Source organism: Lichenostomus cassidix, chromosome 24 (genome assembly GCF_008360975.1).
Source record: "Lichenostomus cassidix isolate B80296 chromosome 24, HeHo_3.0, whole genome shotgun sequence".
In the NCBI taxonomy this organism is placed as follows: domain Eukaryota; kingdom Metazoa; phylum Chordata; class Aves; order Passeriformes; family Meliphagidae; genus Lichenostomus; species Lichenostomus cassidix.
The window spans coordinates 4,814,611-4,830,195 of NC_139504.1; the positions used below are offsets into that span (position 1 = coordinate 4,814,611).

The 15,585-nt window shown below is 49.8% G+C and overlaps 1 protein-coding gene across 4 annotated transcripts in view; it reads left to right on the top strand.

The window, feature by feature from the left end:
* NECTIN1 (nectin cell adhesion molecule 1) overlaps positions 1 to 12,060 on the top strand; it is an 89,888-nt gene extending 77,828 nt beyond the window's left edge. Inside the window, exons 9-10 of one of the 4 annotated variants that reach the window (XM_085081703.1) lie at positions 3,645 to 3,689; positions 8,089 to 12,060. In XM_085081703.1, the coding sequence (XP_084937829.1) occupies positions 3,645 to 3,689; positions 8,089 to 8,307 (264 nt within the window). In that variant the 3' untranslated portion in view covers positions 8,308 to 12,060. Of the gene's footprint in view, positions 1 to 1,802; positions 1,987 to 3,644; positions 3,690 to 8,088 lie in introns of all 4 variants that reach the window. The other 3 variants (XM_085081706.1, XM_085081707.1, XM_085081704.1) reach the window with 3 other exon arrangements.
* Positions 12,061 to 15,585: the final 3,525 nt, after the last annotated feature.

The following is a 15,585-nucleotide window of genomic DNA, read 5'->3' on the forward strand; positions in this document are numbered from 1 at the left end:
TGGAGAAAGCAGGGGAAATCCATGGAGAAAACACCTCCTGTGGGAAGGAAGCAGGAGAGGAGTGAGGCAAAGTAGACAGGATAGGAATGGGGAGGTGAGACTGAATCTGCCTTTCTCCAGGAGTAGAGGAGGTACTGAGACACAAAATTCAGGGGGAAAGAGCTCTGCAGGGCCTAGGTTTGAGTTTGAGACTGGATTTGGCATTGCTAATTTTCCTAAATGTCCAAACTCTGAGTCCAGACACGAAGCAGAGACACCAAAGGAAGCGCAGCTTTCACGCCAGCAACTCGCCGCTGCCATCTGGCCACCAAGGGCAGGCCAGAGGTGACCTCCAGCCCTCTGCTCCTCCAGCTTCCAGCTTTGCTGAGCGCTGGGAATGCTGCTGCAGCCCCGTTCCCCATCATTCCCTCTTCCCTGTGGCTGAGGGGCAGAATCAGGGAGCCAAACCCTGGCACAGGGCAGCGCAGCAGGCAGAGATTATCACCGACTGAACAAGCCCTTCCAGCAACAGGCACTCAACCAGCTCATTACAGGGCTATAAACTTCTAAAAACGGCTCAGCCACAGCTGGTAGGTGGCTGAGGACACTTCCAAACAAAGAGGAGAGAAACAGTTTCAAATTAAACACCTTTTGCCTCATTGCCTTGCCATGCAGCCATTTTGGAAAGGGGAAAGAGAGACAGGAAATGTGTTTTGTTTGGAAGAGACAAATCTTCCCTCTCAGAGAGGCTCAGCAGATGCCTGGCTAATGCTGGCATTGAAAGCAGCCCCAAAAGTGAGGATTAAAGAAATTCCACAGGGCAAAAAGCCAGGATCCCACTCACACCGTGGTTGTTGGCACCAAGGCTCCTCCTGGTGATCCATATTCCCCACTGAGCCGCGAGCTCTCTGGGCTATCCTGCCTTCCAGGCTTCTCCCATTCTTATTTGCATGAAAGATGCCTGGGTAGGAATGATCAGACAAATTGGATAATATTTCCATTCATGCAGTTCTTGCTGATAAGCCTGCTTAGTGAAGGAATACCCATAAATATTTCCATGCCAAAGGAGGGTGCTTTTAGCATTTCTTAGACCACGTTACAATGACAAAGTGGTGCTGCAGAGTTAATCTGCAGTGCCAAGCTGTGCAGCCAAGCCTCGTGTTAAACGTGGCACTTCAGATCTCCACAGGCTCCACCCTGGGGCAAAACAGCAGTGATGGCCAAGCAGTGTCATCCCCCTGCGGCCATGTCCTTGGAGCTTTGGCTTTAAAGACTTTCCCTTTGGGGATGTCCGTCCCAAAATCCAAGTTTCAAGCCAATGATTTTCACTTATGTCCCCAAACCTGAGTTTGCAATGCACCCCAAATTCTTGGGTCAAAACAGAGAGCCCAGATGCATGATAAGGTTTGAATTCACTGATCCAGCCCCAGCCAAGGAGAATGCTGAGCCCAGAGGGGTTCAGTGGAAGATCAGAGCTGCTGGGAGCAGCCCCAGTGAAAGGGGCAGTGGCTGGGAGTGCTGCCAGCCGGGGCTGAGTCACTCAGCTCTACATTCGGGGGAGCAGCGCCTTTGGGACTTTTGCTTTGATTTGGAATTTTACCTGACTGATTTTTCATCACCTCCCTACCTCCCTCTTTTTAACTGTTTTTTCTTCCTCCTCCCCTCCCTCCTCACCCTTTTCTTCTTTCTCCCCCACCCCTCACACGCCCCGTGTCCTGTCTCACCCCTCACCATCTGCACGGACCCTCTGTCCTCACTCACTCCCACCTCCCCACGACTCTCCCTCGTGTCCCCCCACCGCCTTGCTGCTCTCTTCTCTCCAGAACCCTGGCAACAAGGACTGTGATGTCCAGTATGCAGAGCTGGACACGTCCGCTCTGGCCGCGTCACCCAGCCCTCGGACCTCCATCCATGCTGGCGGAGACCTAGTCGAGTATGCAACCATCCAGCCCAACTTACGCTAGCGCATGTCACTCTAGGCCCTTTCCCCTCAGTTCTGGCCTCAAGGTACACATGGCACTCTGCCTTCCTCATGCACTCCTCAAAGTCACTGCTGTCCTCACCCCGAATCCCTCCCTCCCCTGTGGAGCAATCCCTCTGCGTCCTGTCTGTCCCTCCCTGCCTGCTGTCTCTCTCTCTCTGCTGTCCTGGTTTTTGGGGGTGCTGCCAGGAATGCTTTTGCCTTGCCTTGCCTCTCTGCATGCTCTTTTCGCTGTGTTTTCCTTTGCTTCCTGCAGCCAGGCATGTGGGAGAAGGGGAGAGGGGTCATGGCTTCGTGTCAGAGCAGGGGTTTGGCCCCCCACTCCAGGTGGGTTTGAAGTTCCTGCTCTGGTTCAGGGGGTTTCGGTGCAGAATCAGAAGTCAGGGATGCTAAGAGGGTTTTTCCAAGCCAGGGCGAGGAGGGGAGGGAAAGGGAAAGGGGCTGATTGAAAGGAAAATTAAAAAAAGAAGAGCTTGTGTGCATGTGGAAGTAACTCTAGATAAGATGGAGCATATGTGCATGTGTGAAAGAACAAGGTGGGAGAGGATGTGAGAGAATATGGGAACACCTAAAGGTTCCTGCAGCTGAAAGACTCCATGGATAAGAGACAGGCAGAGAAGATAAGAGACTGTGGATGTGGCAGTAACAGGGCTGGCATGGCATGAAGTTGGTGCAGGTGGCAAGTTTGGATGCTTGGGAGAGAGGGAGACTTTATTTTCCTTGGTGTTCTCCTTCTCAAAACTAGGTACAGACTGATCTGTGTTCTCCTGACTTTTTCAAGTGTCACCAAACTCTTTCAAGCTCAGATTCTGTGGCAGGAAGTGGTTAGAACTCAGTTGGTTTTTCTGGATCATTTCCAGTGACCCTTTGAATGTTGTTTTTTTGGTGAAAAGGGGTGACTTCAGCTCTTCCTACACTCCTTTGCCCCAAAATCCCACCTTTTTCTCAGTTATTAAAGCCACCAGGTCCCTGAAGGGGAGACACCTTTCCCACCTCTGCTGGATGATGCCAAGAGTTTTTGGCCAAGGAAATGCCACTGGAAAATGCCACAAGGAAATCCCTAACCTTGGCTCCAGCTCTCCCTCACTCCTGTGTATTCCTGAATTTGTGGCTCCAGGTTCTGCCCTGCTCCTTCCCCTTTCTTCTGCTGCCTTTTCAACAGCAGGAAGGGGCTGTGGGCTGAAAGGAAGGGAAGGGTGAGGAGAAAAGGCAGGCAGCAAATGGAGAGAGGAGGTGCTTTGCAGGTCCCTGAATCCCTCCCAGGTCACCCATGGTAGATCAGAGGAGGCTCAAGAGAAGCAGCAGCTTGGGGATGGAGAGGGATGGCTTGGAGAAGAGAAAGGACATTGGGAAGGAAGGATGGAAAGGAGGATAAGCAGGAGGAAAATGGCGTTTTTATCAAGCCTCCCTGCACATTGCCATTCAGTGTCTCCCTGAGATCAGGAACTCCGTGCTGGCAGGTGGGTGAGGGTGCAGCACACAGCCCTGGCTGTGCAGGGAGCTGCTCCAGTTTGCCTCCATCCCTGTGCTCCCTGGTTTTCCCATGCTGGAAGCAGCCCTGTAGTTCCCTCGCTGTAGCAAAAGCCCTCCTAGGTGAGTGAGTGTCTGCAGCAGCCCTGGGGACAGATCTGAGCAGATCCATAACCTCTCTCTCTTGCGGTGTCTCACCCACTCCTGCTCCCAGAATGAGGATCAAGGTCTTCGTAGACGTAACGAGCGAGAGTGGACAGTAAGTTTTGGATTGGTTTGGTTTTTCCTTTTCCCCATGTGCTCCTGGGGGGCTGTTTGGCTCTGGACAGAGGGGCTGGGCAGCTCCCTGGTGCTTCCAGCCTCCTGCATCCTCTCTTGGATGAGAGTTCCAGCCCTGAGGAAGGTGGGGTTGAATCCAGCTGCTCTGCCTCGTGTCTTCACCTCCCATTCCCAACAGATTCTTGGGCTGCTCCCACTGTTCCAAACAAGGCAAGAGCTCCCTAATCCATCTTGGGAGGTCTCGCCTTGTCCTCCCCAGGGTGGGGAATTTTATTGTCAGCAAAAGGACAGTAATCCTCCAAATCCAAATTTGGAAATCCTCCCAGGCTCTCTGAAGTAAAAATAAAGCCAGTCATATGGCGCTTTGAAGGTGTAATCTCCCTGCTAAGACACACCACAGATCAGGGCAATTTAATTTTTTTTGATGCTTTTTTAATTATTTCCTCCCCCTTCACCTCCCCACACTCCGGCTCTCGGTTTTCGCTTGGGAATTTCTTGCTCCTGTTGCAGCAAGAAAAGCTGGAAACCACCAGACTTGGATCAAGAACACAACAAATCAGTGACCAGGGCTCAGATTCCCATTTCCAAATTGCAGAAGTAAAGCAAAGAGGTGGCTCCTTATGAGTTGTAAATGAGGATAACAACCCTGCCCTAGCTGCAAAAGGGTGGAGAGGAGCATTTGGGAGAGAAACAGCGAGGAGGGAAATGTTTGGGATGACTGATGGTGTGAGGTGCTGTAGGAACACAGACCAGGTACGTACCAGAGGCAGCAGGGGAGGACAAAAGCATGCTGTGAGAAGGAATGCAACATTCTGAGCAAGTTTTCTGCATAATTAATACTTGCATGTGTCTGAATGCATCCCTCATCATAGGTCCTTGCTCTGTATTTTGGGAATTCCAGCTCAATCTTTTTATTTCCTGAACCCAGGGTGAGTCTCTGTCCCTCAGTTTTGTCCTCACACAAGTTCAAGCTCAGGACCACTGTTTCCTGCTCATCACACATCAATATTTGTTATTTACTCAGGACAGGGCTTATTCAAGAATTCCTTCAGAGATAAAGCACCAAACAGAGCAGGAACATGCCCAGAGATACCGAAAATCATGGCCATACTTGGAAGGTGATAAAACAGATTGAATACCCTGAGCTCAGAGCCAGGGAGGAGAGGATGTGAGGCACCCAACACCATGAGGAAATGCTCCTTTTTTTGGTTCCCAGTGTATTTTTTGTCTCCCAACACCCACACCCTCTGCACTGGCTGGTCCACAGTGTGACAGCAGCTTTGTGTGGCTGTCACTCAACAGAGCTGCTTCTTCCTGGCCATCAGCCTGTGGTGTCTCCCAAAATTCAAAAGCCCAAATTTTGGCAAGTTTTGAGCAGCAGGGGCATTTCCCAGCCAGGAAAACAGAGGTTAACACATTCCATAAGTGCAAAAATGTGTTTGCCATGAGCTCGGCCAAGCAGAGAAAACCATTACCTGTCCAACTCGCACACGTAAAAGCCTTCAGGTTTCCCAAAAACCGTAGCAGAGAAATCCTCAGGTCACTGAGAAGTAGTTTTTCACTTTCAGACCAGTGAGAACTCATTATTCCAAGATGATTAAAAGTACAGGACATGGTCAGCTGCTGCACACCTCCTTTTACCCAAAGAAATGCTCTGCAAATAGAAGAAAATATGGAATCAGGGGTAGAGGGATGGAGAAGGGTTGAGAGTAAGTCATGGCAGGAATGAAAGCTCCCTAATTCAATCAAATAAAGCCTGTTTAAAGGTAATCTGCCAGGCTGTCTGAAATGGATAGATTGCTGACATCCCCTTTAATCAAGCTCTTGGAAATAAAACTGAGAGGGGAGGATGTAACCCAGATAATGAAGAACTGCATGGAGTCATGCTGGAGACAAAGGCAAGTGGGAGAAGTCAGGTGGGGGAAGGTGGTAGAATCGTGTGCCAGTTCAATTTAATTAGTTCATTATCCCTAATTTAATTTCAAACTTCGTTAAAGATAAATTAGATTGGGGAAAAGTCACAGTGGGACTGGGGAAGGAAGTCAAAGGGCACCGGCTGCTAAATATGTTAAAAACCACCAGGCTGGTTTTGTTCTCCTCCCTTTTGCCACTTAGAAATGAGTTCAGGGAAGGAAGCAGGAGCAGAGCAATTCCTGGTTCAGGTGCTGAGGAGAGGTGAAAGGAGACAGGGAAGTCTCTTCCTTTGGCCCAGGTACTCTCCTGCTCTGGCCCCACTGGGAGGAGTGAAAACAAAACCTGGCCCAGCAAGAAAATAAAAGGATTTGTTTGCACTCACCTGGGCAAACAGAAGTGCTGACAGAAGTGCACTCAGTGTTTCTGGCAATGCTTCATGGGCTCCTGTCTTGTGGCCACATTAACTGGGAGATAAGCAGGGAGAAAAATGCTTTAGTGACCCAGGATATTGTCACAGCCATAAAATAATGTCTTACAGCCCCTTTTGCTGTCACCTGATCACACCCAGCTCGACTTCCACATCTGCTAACTGAGAATCTCTTTCCTGGGAGATCTCTCTGTCCACCAACCTGCACACAGCAGTACCCAGTCCTCTGCTTTTCTGTTTCAGGCTCAAAAAGCACACAAACCTCCCCTCCTATTTAATTGATAACAAATTACAAGAAATCCCCTTGCCTGCTTTGTCTTACTAAATTTCTATAATTAAGACAACTTCCCTTTCAGGCTAGCTTTACCCAGAAAATTAATGATCTCTACAAAGCCAGAGGAGAGCATGGCTAAATACATTTTTCCCTCTTGCAGGTGTGGAAAGTGGTTCTGTTGTGAGAGAGAGCTCTTGAGAGCAGATTGTACAGGGAGAAGGCTTTGCACATCCCATTCTCCCTATCTCTGAGCCCTTTTTTATCTCTGTTTATCAGCTGGGCCATCAGAAGAACAGCAAATACCTGTTTAAGGTTGAGTTAGTGAAGCTTTTTCATGGCCCCTGGCTTGGGAGCCTCAAGAGCTCTAATGCTGCACTTGTCCACATTTTCACTTGGAATCAAAAGGCTAAAGTGGACAAAACCTTGGGAATGGCCCACCCAAATTTAGGATATCAATACAACAACTCCACTTCTGATTTTTAAAAGCTCAACCTGTAGGATAAACAGTTTTGCCAGTGGAAGGGAAATGAAAAGGAGAGCTGGCCTCAGCATTGCTGCTGTTTTCCTGTCACAGGCAAACTTTCCACCCTCTAGCAGCCCTCACTGGGCTCAGCAAGGCTGTTCCCAAAATTGCCTTTGTGCCTCTCCCAGCGGTCTGAGCCATCAATAAATTATTGTCAACACCTTGTTTTCTATAGGATTTTTTTTTTAAGCTTCCTGGTGAAATATTCATCCAGGAGCTGGCAGCAGAGGAGCTGAGTGGATTGTTCTGTTCCTTCAGGCATTTTCTCCTGAGGGTCAAACCCTTGTCCTTTCCACTAAGCTGACTGTTCCTGGGATTTTGAAAGGGAACAAGGAAGGACTCAAGGGCAAGTTGCTTGCTTCTGACAGCCCCCATTCCAACCACAGGCATCAAAGTGTTTTCCAGCGCCGTTTGCTCCCTCTTGGAGAACAAATTATCTCCTGGTGAGCACCCATGAGCGTGGGTTGGATTTAAACTCCTGCTTGGGTCATCCTGCAGGGTTTCCAGAGCAGGAAAAGGTCCAGGAGCAGGGAGGAATCCTTCCCATCTACTGCCACCGTCTGGGGAGCCACAGCCCTCAAAGATGCTCCTCAACCCCAGGAGAGCAAAGCATCCTCACATACCAGGCAGAGGGAAAATCAGGAGATCAACAGAGCAGCAGTTTGAAAGTGGTTCGATGCTCCCTGGAGTTGATCTGACTCACAAAAGCAGCCCCAAGGCTTCCCGGGGAGCTCACACAGGTAAAGCTGAGCACTCCTGTCTCCCCTGTAAACATCAGGCACAGGAACCTTGTTCTGCATCCCAAGTGCCCCGTTGGACACATGTGCCCTTTAGATGGGAGAGCACGAGCCTGGTTTAGATTAATGATGCCTTCAAGCACTGCTTTTCCAAAACTCGGGCGTGGAAAGGGTTAGAAAGCATGAAAATAAACTGCCCTTCCTTGGCTGGCTGCTTGTTTTGTCCAGAGAGCAGAGTATTTGCAGAAAAGGGACAAACCATGCCCGATCCATACATATTCATCAAAGATCTGGGTATTTCAGGATGTGAGACAAAAACTTTGCAGCGTGAGGATTTATCACCTGGGTTTCCATTTTCCCGAAGCAGCGAGCTTGGTACACTGTTTAATATTCCATCCTGCTTGCTCTCTGTGTGTCTCAGCAAGGAACTGAAGAGCTGTGAGTGTGTTTTCTGGCCGGTGATCCCGGAGTTTTTCACCCGTTGACTTTTGTCTCTACTTGCAGAACTTTGGAAAGTGTCACTCAGAGATATCGAATGCGAGTGATTACCTGACCCGCTGTTACTCACATGAAGATCGATATCTGGAGAAGATCCCTCATGTCTATGCCCCCTTGTCAGACCTCCCACAAGATCTTTATCCTCACCATTCCGACATCTCCTTCTGCTGCCCACCTCCCGGCTCCCGGGCTCCTTACATCTGTCCTAAGGAACAGTATGTTTAAAGTGTCAACACGGCAGAAAAAAAAAAAAAAAAAAAAAAGGAAGAAACTCATGGTTTTCACTTCTCCTGTCGCTCAACAACCAAGGCCTTTCAGCTCCCCCTCCCCTTTGCCACTGCTCATTTTATTGATTGGTTTTTAAATCCGGGTGCGATTGCCATGATTAGTTCCAAGTGTCTGCCTGGCTTGCTCATGCTCAAGGGAACACTCTGCCTTCACCCATGTCTCCTCCAGCCCCTGCATCTTTCTTTTCTCCTCCTGGCTCTGTGTGTGCATGTGTCTGTGGGTGACAGCTGCCCCGTGGTGGACGGGATGTGCCCAACCCTGTCCAGTGTCTGTAGGTTTTCCCCTGTGTCCATCCCTGCACTCAACACCAGAGCAGCAGGGAGTGGATTTTTCACAGCCCCTGCTCCAGCTTGTGTGAGGTTTTACAGCACAGCCAGTGCTTAAATCTGAGGCTGTGGCTTTTTATTTATTTCTTTCCTCCCTGCTCTTTTTCCCCCTTGGAAGTGGGGATAGCGAATCCCTGTTGTGAAGAGCTAAACAGCCAAGATTGCTGAACCAAATCATAAGATGCTTATAATGAAAGATGCTCAAACACAACCCAAAAATAGAGATCAGGACTTGGTTTAGGCGGTTTGTTTCTGTCCTTTTCCCTTCCTGCTCCCACTCCCAATCTCTTGGGTTGACTCTTTTAAAAAGGACATATTTTGGAGTCAACACATTTGGAGGAAGCATCCTTTAAATAACAGGTCTGATAACCTAAAACCCAAAGGAGAAAATAATTATAAAGGAAAACATTCTCTCTAATTTTCCTTTCAAAGCCCTACGTGGCTCCCCACGAGCTTTTCCCCCTCTCTCTTCCTTGCATCTGTTGATTGGAATTTTAAAATTAACTCAGGCAGAATATGAAGAATAAATCATGATTTCAGGTAATCTCCTTGCTCTTAATGAAGGATAAAAGCCAATAGAGGAATCTGGCCTTTTAACTTTTATAAAAGCATCTTAGTTTTGGGACTACACCGTTTTTTGATATTGGAATGTGTGTGGGTGTGTAAATCCAAACGTGTACATTCCCGTGACCACAAAGTGTTTTAGAGAAGGGAATTTATCTCCACATCACATTTGTGTTCACTTGTATTAGAGGAAAAAAACAAATAAATATCGATATACACTTCAATGTATATAAAAGCAAAGAAGAGGAAGAGGAGGACGAGGAATGAACATCCTGCCTCAGAGCTTGGTTTGAGGGGTAACTCCCAACTGTTTCACCCATGGCATGGAAGAGGTGATGGCTGGGATGGTTCTGAACAAGGGGATAAAGCTTTGTGGCCAGAGGGCATTTCCTTTCCTTTGGCTCAGGCTAGGAATTTGGCACTCTGCAGACACTAAAATCCCTCTGGAAAACCTGAGGATGCTTGAGCTCAGGGTGTGCGGGATGGAGAGGTGGGAACCACACCACGGTCCTGCTGCCCAGGCACAAAAACCTGTCAGTGCTGCTGGTACAGGTGAGAAATGAAACTCCCAGCAGGTGAAACCCCCTGTGAGAGGAGCTGTGACCCCATGGATGTCCCACCCAGCTCCTGCTGTGCCACCCAGACTGCTGGCTATTTTTGTGTTTCTGGATCTCTGGTTGTTCCCCTGCTGTGTCCCGATTGCCTCAAGCCTCACCCTGCCTGTCCCTCCTGCTCCCCAGAGCAGAACATCTGTGTCACTCTGCCTCATGGATTCCCTGCAGGCTGGCAAACACATCTGGATGTGGGAGAGGAGTTTAAACTCTGGTTATTCAGGCAGCACAGCCCTGTGAGGGATGACACAACCTGCATGGATCCTCCAGGGCCCTGAATGGCAAAAAACACCCCCAGCTCTCCCCACCCCTTCCCCAGTGCTCGCTGCCACTCTGTGCTTGAAACAGGACGGTGGCTGCTCACAAGGACAAGGTTTGTGGGGGGAATTGCTGGACCTGGAGAGGTGTTTTCCTGCTGGGAGGTGGTCTCCTGCTCAATGACAGGTGGGTGCATCAGCTGAGTGACCTGGGGGCGCTTGGCTGGCTGAGGAGAGGATGAAGGGGCATTTTGGATGCATTTTTTGGCCAAGCTGACGTGAGCAGCAGCAGCTTTGCCACGTGCTGGTGCATGGAGCCCTGTCATTCCCAAAGGAGCAGGGGAGTGTCATCAGGACACAGCCTTAGAGCACTCCACACAACTTTTCAATCCCCTCCTGTTAGTCCTGAGTGATGCAAACCTTTCTGGAATCGTTTGGATTCACATTTCCTCTGCCAGTCTCCAGAGGATCCAGCTGGGCATTTCCTCACACCGATGGACTCTGGTGCTCCATGTCTTGACTCAGACAATGCATTTTTCTCTCTCTGGTTTTCTCCTCAACACACCTTGGGTACTTCCTGGTTACCACAGAGCTGGAGACTGGCTGTGCTTGGAACTGAAGGCACATCCACCACATTCACCCCAAATCTGCCAAATCTGCCTTTGCTCCCTCTGTTTGGAAAGGTGAGGAGGTGCTGGAAAACCCACGGGTCTCTGATGTCCTGGAATCAACCAGTGACCACGAAGGAAAAGCAAGCAAAAATGCATCCCAAACTTCCCTACCTGCATGCCTGGAATAGCAGAGTGCTGCCTGTACTGTGGTTTGATTTGGAGCCTTCACCTGGTGCAGTTTCAGACAGATCCAGGAATTTCAATGAGAAGTGGAATATGTTCAGGTCCTCAGACACACGAGGAAAGAAGCCAGACAAAATGGTTGCTTGCCAGAGGAGGCAGAGAACATTTTGCAGGTGGTTTTCTCTGCTGCCCATGTCTGGGACGACGATCCTTTGATGAGGAAGGGGAAGGCAGGGACACAAACTGCAGCATTACAGAGAAACTCTGCTTGCCTTGTGCAGCTTTGGATCTGAGCTGCCCACAGAAGTCTGCCACAAAGGGTTTTGCTGGGCTTGCAGCAAAGCAAAAAGGTTTCAATCCTCCTTAAAAAGGTAAAAGGCAGGAGAAGCCTCAGATCCAAGCTGTAGTTTGACTTATGCCAGCACATGTATTTAGTCTAGGAATGTCTCGGTTCTCTTTGCCTCTCCTTAAGAGCTGGGTTGATCTCAAAAAAAAAAAAAAAAGGCAAGAGGGATTCACCACACACTACCAAATTCCTTTGCACCCTAGGAAAAGGGGGAAACCCTGAAGAAAAACCCTGAAGTAAGAAATTTTTTGGTTTCACAAATCCGTGCCTGGAAATGGTTCTGATTCAGGGTTCTCACTCCTCCCTCCCTTTCCCTACGGTCTCACAGCAATTGCCCCATGGCTCTTCCCAAACCTCCCTGCACCTGCTGCCACAGGCTCAATCCTCACTGTGCTCCATGCTGAGGCTGCCCATGCCTGGGGGGACCTTGCAGGTGCTGGAATCAGGGCCAAGGGAGGTGTTCTCCTGCTGACATGGTGCCAAACGACTTTCAAAGGTCCCTGCTCTGGAGGCTGAGCCACCCAGCAGTGCTGTTGGGTGTAGATTGCTGAACAAGTTCAACTGGAAACTGGTGGAGTGGGATCCAGTGGGCTGGAAAAGCATGGGAGGAACTGGTGTTATAGGATAGAGAGTCCTTTAGGTTGAAAAGACCTCTAAGATGAAGCTGTTCTTCCTGTTACCAGGGTGAAATGTCACGGTTTCTGTCCCATGTGTTGGTGGCACTGAGACCAGAGCTCTTGCAGATGGAAAAGACTGATCACAGAACTTAAATAAAAGTGAGCTGAAGAGTTACAGCAACTTCTGTCCTGCCTGTGGGACTTGTGTGGGGTGTTTGATGTCTGCCTCGCTCCCAGGGCTGGCTTCTTGTCCTCCACATCCCTCATCCCTTCCACTTCACCCCTCAAAATGTCCCCATACACACTCCTGCCCTCTCCCAGGAGGTTCTGCCTGTTCCAGAGGTTCCTCAGGACTGGAATAACCCACTTTTCCTGTTGCATCCCTCCCTGTCTGCAGCACAGGGGACACAGGACTCAAAGGTAAGCAAGGAAGAGTGTTCAGTGACCTCCAAGGCTTTCTCTGCTGCACATTCCAGCCACAGCTCTGCCCCCAGAGCAATTATGGTGCTGCAGAGATGCCAGCTTACTTCATTTATTTGGGAATCCTCCTCCCAGCCTTCCCCTGCACGTGGGTGGCACAGAACCAGCCACAAACAGCCATTCCTGGGGCCAGCAGCTATTTAGGGAAAGAAAAGGGGAGTTCCTCCTCCTCTCCAGCCCACTTCTCCTGCCGGTGGCCTGATTTCCCTGTGCAGGCACTCAGTCCTGCTTCCAGAGGCATTGACTCTGCACTCCTGGGGGAAAAGGGTCTGAGCCCAATCCAGCTGAACAATCACAACTCCCTCCAGAGCTTCCCTATCAGACACAATCGATCAATAAACCACTGGGGAATTTTTAGCGCTGAGAATGAAAAACCCCCAGGATATTTCTGAACAACAAAGCTGCACTGCACGAGGGTAGAGCCTCTGCCTGGGGATAAAGGTCTTTTGGAACAATTGAGCTATGGATTTGGGGTGGAAAATGGCAGAGGGATGGGATGGGATGGGTGGTCATGGAGGGAGGGTAAAAGGGTCTGACCTCCCAGCAGCAGGCAGAGCTGCTCATTAGTGGGAAGGGTTTGTTGGGTTGGGGGAGAGAAGCTGACACAGCCATGGCACAATTCTGCTGAGAACTCCAGTGTTCCTCTGGGCTGTTCCTCAGAAATACCAAGGAGAGGCACAATTCTCCTCAGGGCCAGGATATCCCACAGGGATATCCTCAGTCTGCACAAAGACGAGTTTATCCTGTATTCCTGGAACCTCCCTGTACTCCTGGCATCTCCCCCAGGACTGCATTTACTTCCCAGAAAGGGGAAAAGAGTTTGGATTTACCTCCTGCATGGCAGTTTTTAACACATTAGCACAGAGACTTCCACCAATGCCCATCTAAATGTGGTCCATCTCGGCTAAAAATCACACAAACAGCCAGTGTGGCATCAGAGACATCTTGCCCAGGTAAAAGGTGCTGGGAAACACATCCATTCCAGCTCTTTTTTTATTTCCTCGTGGCTGTCAGGGTCAGCACTGAGTTTTTTGGTCTCTTTCTCCAGTGCTGAATGCCTGATCAGTGCCACACTCAGAATGGGAAACTTCCTGCTGGGCCACTTTATGGTTATATAGAAATTTATGCATCTATTTGTATGTATAAAACTAAAATACAGCTGTTGGACTGCACTAAATGTATTAAACCTATCAAAACACTTACGTGGGATAAGTAAATTGATACTTATGCAGGGTAAGGTGAAAAGCTGTTATTTTACCATCTAATCACCTTTATAAAGATATTTTCTGCTAGAACAAAAAGCTAGGCCCCATGGAGGGTGGAGGATGTTCAGAGTGGGGCAGAGGAGCTGCAAATTCAGGAAAGGGCTGCATTGAAGATTTCATGTCCCTGCTGCTAACAGGGCAGGCTGAGCTCTCTTTTCAATTTTTTTTTTTTTTTTTTTTTTTTTGCTCTCTACTGTCATGCTCTATTTTCTTCCCCTTTATGGCAGATGGGAGGTGAGGTTTTAAAGGCTGCCAAGAATGCATCCAGCTCTGCTCCTCTGGGGGAACAGCACCATAGACGGAATGAACTTTCTCCAAGCTTCCTCCCACCCCTCCCCCTCGTAATCCAGGCTCGAGTGCCATCATTTTCATATCAGTACTAATTACATTAATTATTCTCCTCAGCATAAAACTCATTAAGCTGGAATTTACGGTTCATTAAGTCAGAGCCTGGGTTCCTCCTCGGTGCAGTGTTGTGGGGTCAGGATTATTTCTGTCCTGGCTGGGGACAGTTCCTAATCCGTGTCTGCCTTGGCCACGCTCCAAGTGTGACCAAAGCCGTGTGTGCCACTGCAGGAGTGTCACAGCAGGCAGGGGAGGTGGCTCTGAACCTCGGGAGGGCTGGAAAGGTCAGCACTGCTGGTGTGAAATGTGGTTTGTCACAGCTCAGGGGACATCAGGTGTGACGAGCAGAGCGGAGCAGCCGAGGGAACACACTCGAGGCAGGCTGAGCCGAGGTGGAGCAGGATGGGCTTGGTGCTGTGGGAAAGGTTTGTACCTCAGGAGATGCAGATCCACGGCTGGTGCAGAGCTGCCCTGAGCTCTGGAAGTCACACCCAGCACAGCACAGTGAGGATTTGTGCTGCCTGAGCTAAGGCAATGCACTCAGGTGGCTGAAATAGGAGTGAGGTCTTCTCCAGAGGGACCTTACACTTTCTTTGAGGTGTCCAACCTCTCCCTCTGAGTGCCATGGGCTAGACAGGTCTTCCTGGCCATGCCTTTGGGGTGCCAGCAATGGTGTGTGCCAGTTCTCCACGTGCCCTTTGCCAGGCTGGAGGAAGGTTCATCCAGCTAAGCAGTCCCACCTGCACTCCCTGAGCACTTCCACACCCCTCAGGGTGCTGATGTCATCTCCTCCCCTCCCAGGGACACCTCTCTGATTAACCAGCACCTGCTCTTCCCCTACAGAGCAGCCAGAAGTGATCTTTCACTGATTTTGGAGAGCTGGGAATGGTGGGGAAGGAGGAATGAGAAGCTGCACATGCCCTGCCTTGAGCTCCTCATCAAACAGGGCTCCCAAATCCCAGATCAGAACCCAGGAGCTGGAAGGGATGGGCAGGATCACTTCCAAACGGACCTGATCCACAGAGAATGCATTCCCTGAGTGCAGTCCCTCCTTGTCACACTGCACAGGTTCCTAGCACGCTCCCTAATTACTGTAATTAAGCAGTCACGCTGAGTGATGTTAGACACAGGGTTCCGAGTGCTTACAGCCCTGCAGAAGATTAAACCAGCCCCATCTCCAGGCTCTGAGCTCTTCTCTGTCATGGTGATGATGGGTTGGAGCAGCAGGCTGAGCTCTGTGGCACGGGGTTGTGTCATTTGTCACGGCTCTGGGGTCACAGCATCCTGTCATTCCCTGCGCCCTCCACATCCCCGCAGCTCCCAGAGGGGCAGGGATGTCTGGAGCAGTAGATTTGAAGCCCTGGAAGGGTGAGCTCGCTGTGACTGGCACAGAGATGATGCCTGCTTGTCTATTTTGTCATCTGTCAGGCGTGAGGGTATAAATATCCGGCTGGATTTGTGCAAGTGGGAAGTGCTGTGGAGCAGAGAGGTGCCCATTTTCACTTTATTCACTCAGTAGCCACCATTTTCTCTCTCTTCTGGTCCCCTCTAGGTAGGAATTCTGAGTCTGGAACCAGGTATGTCAACACCACGCTGATCATGGAGTTTAA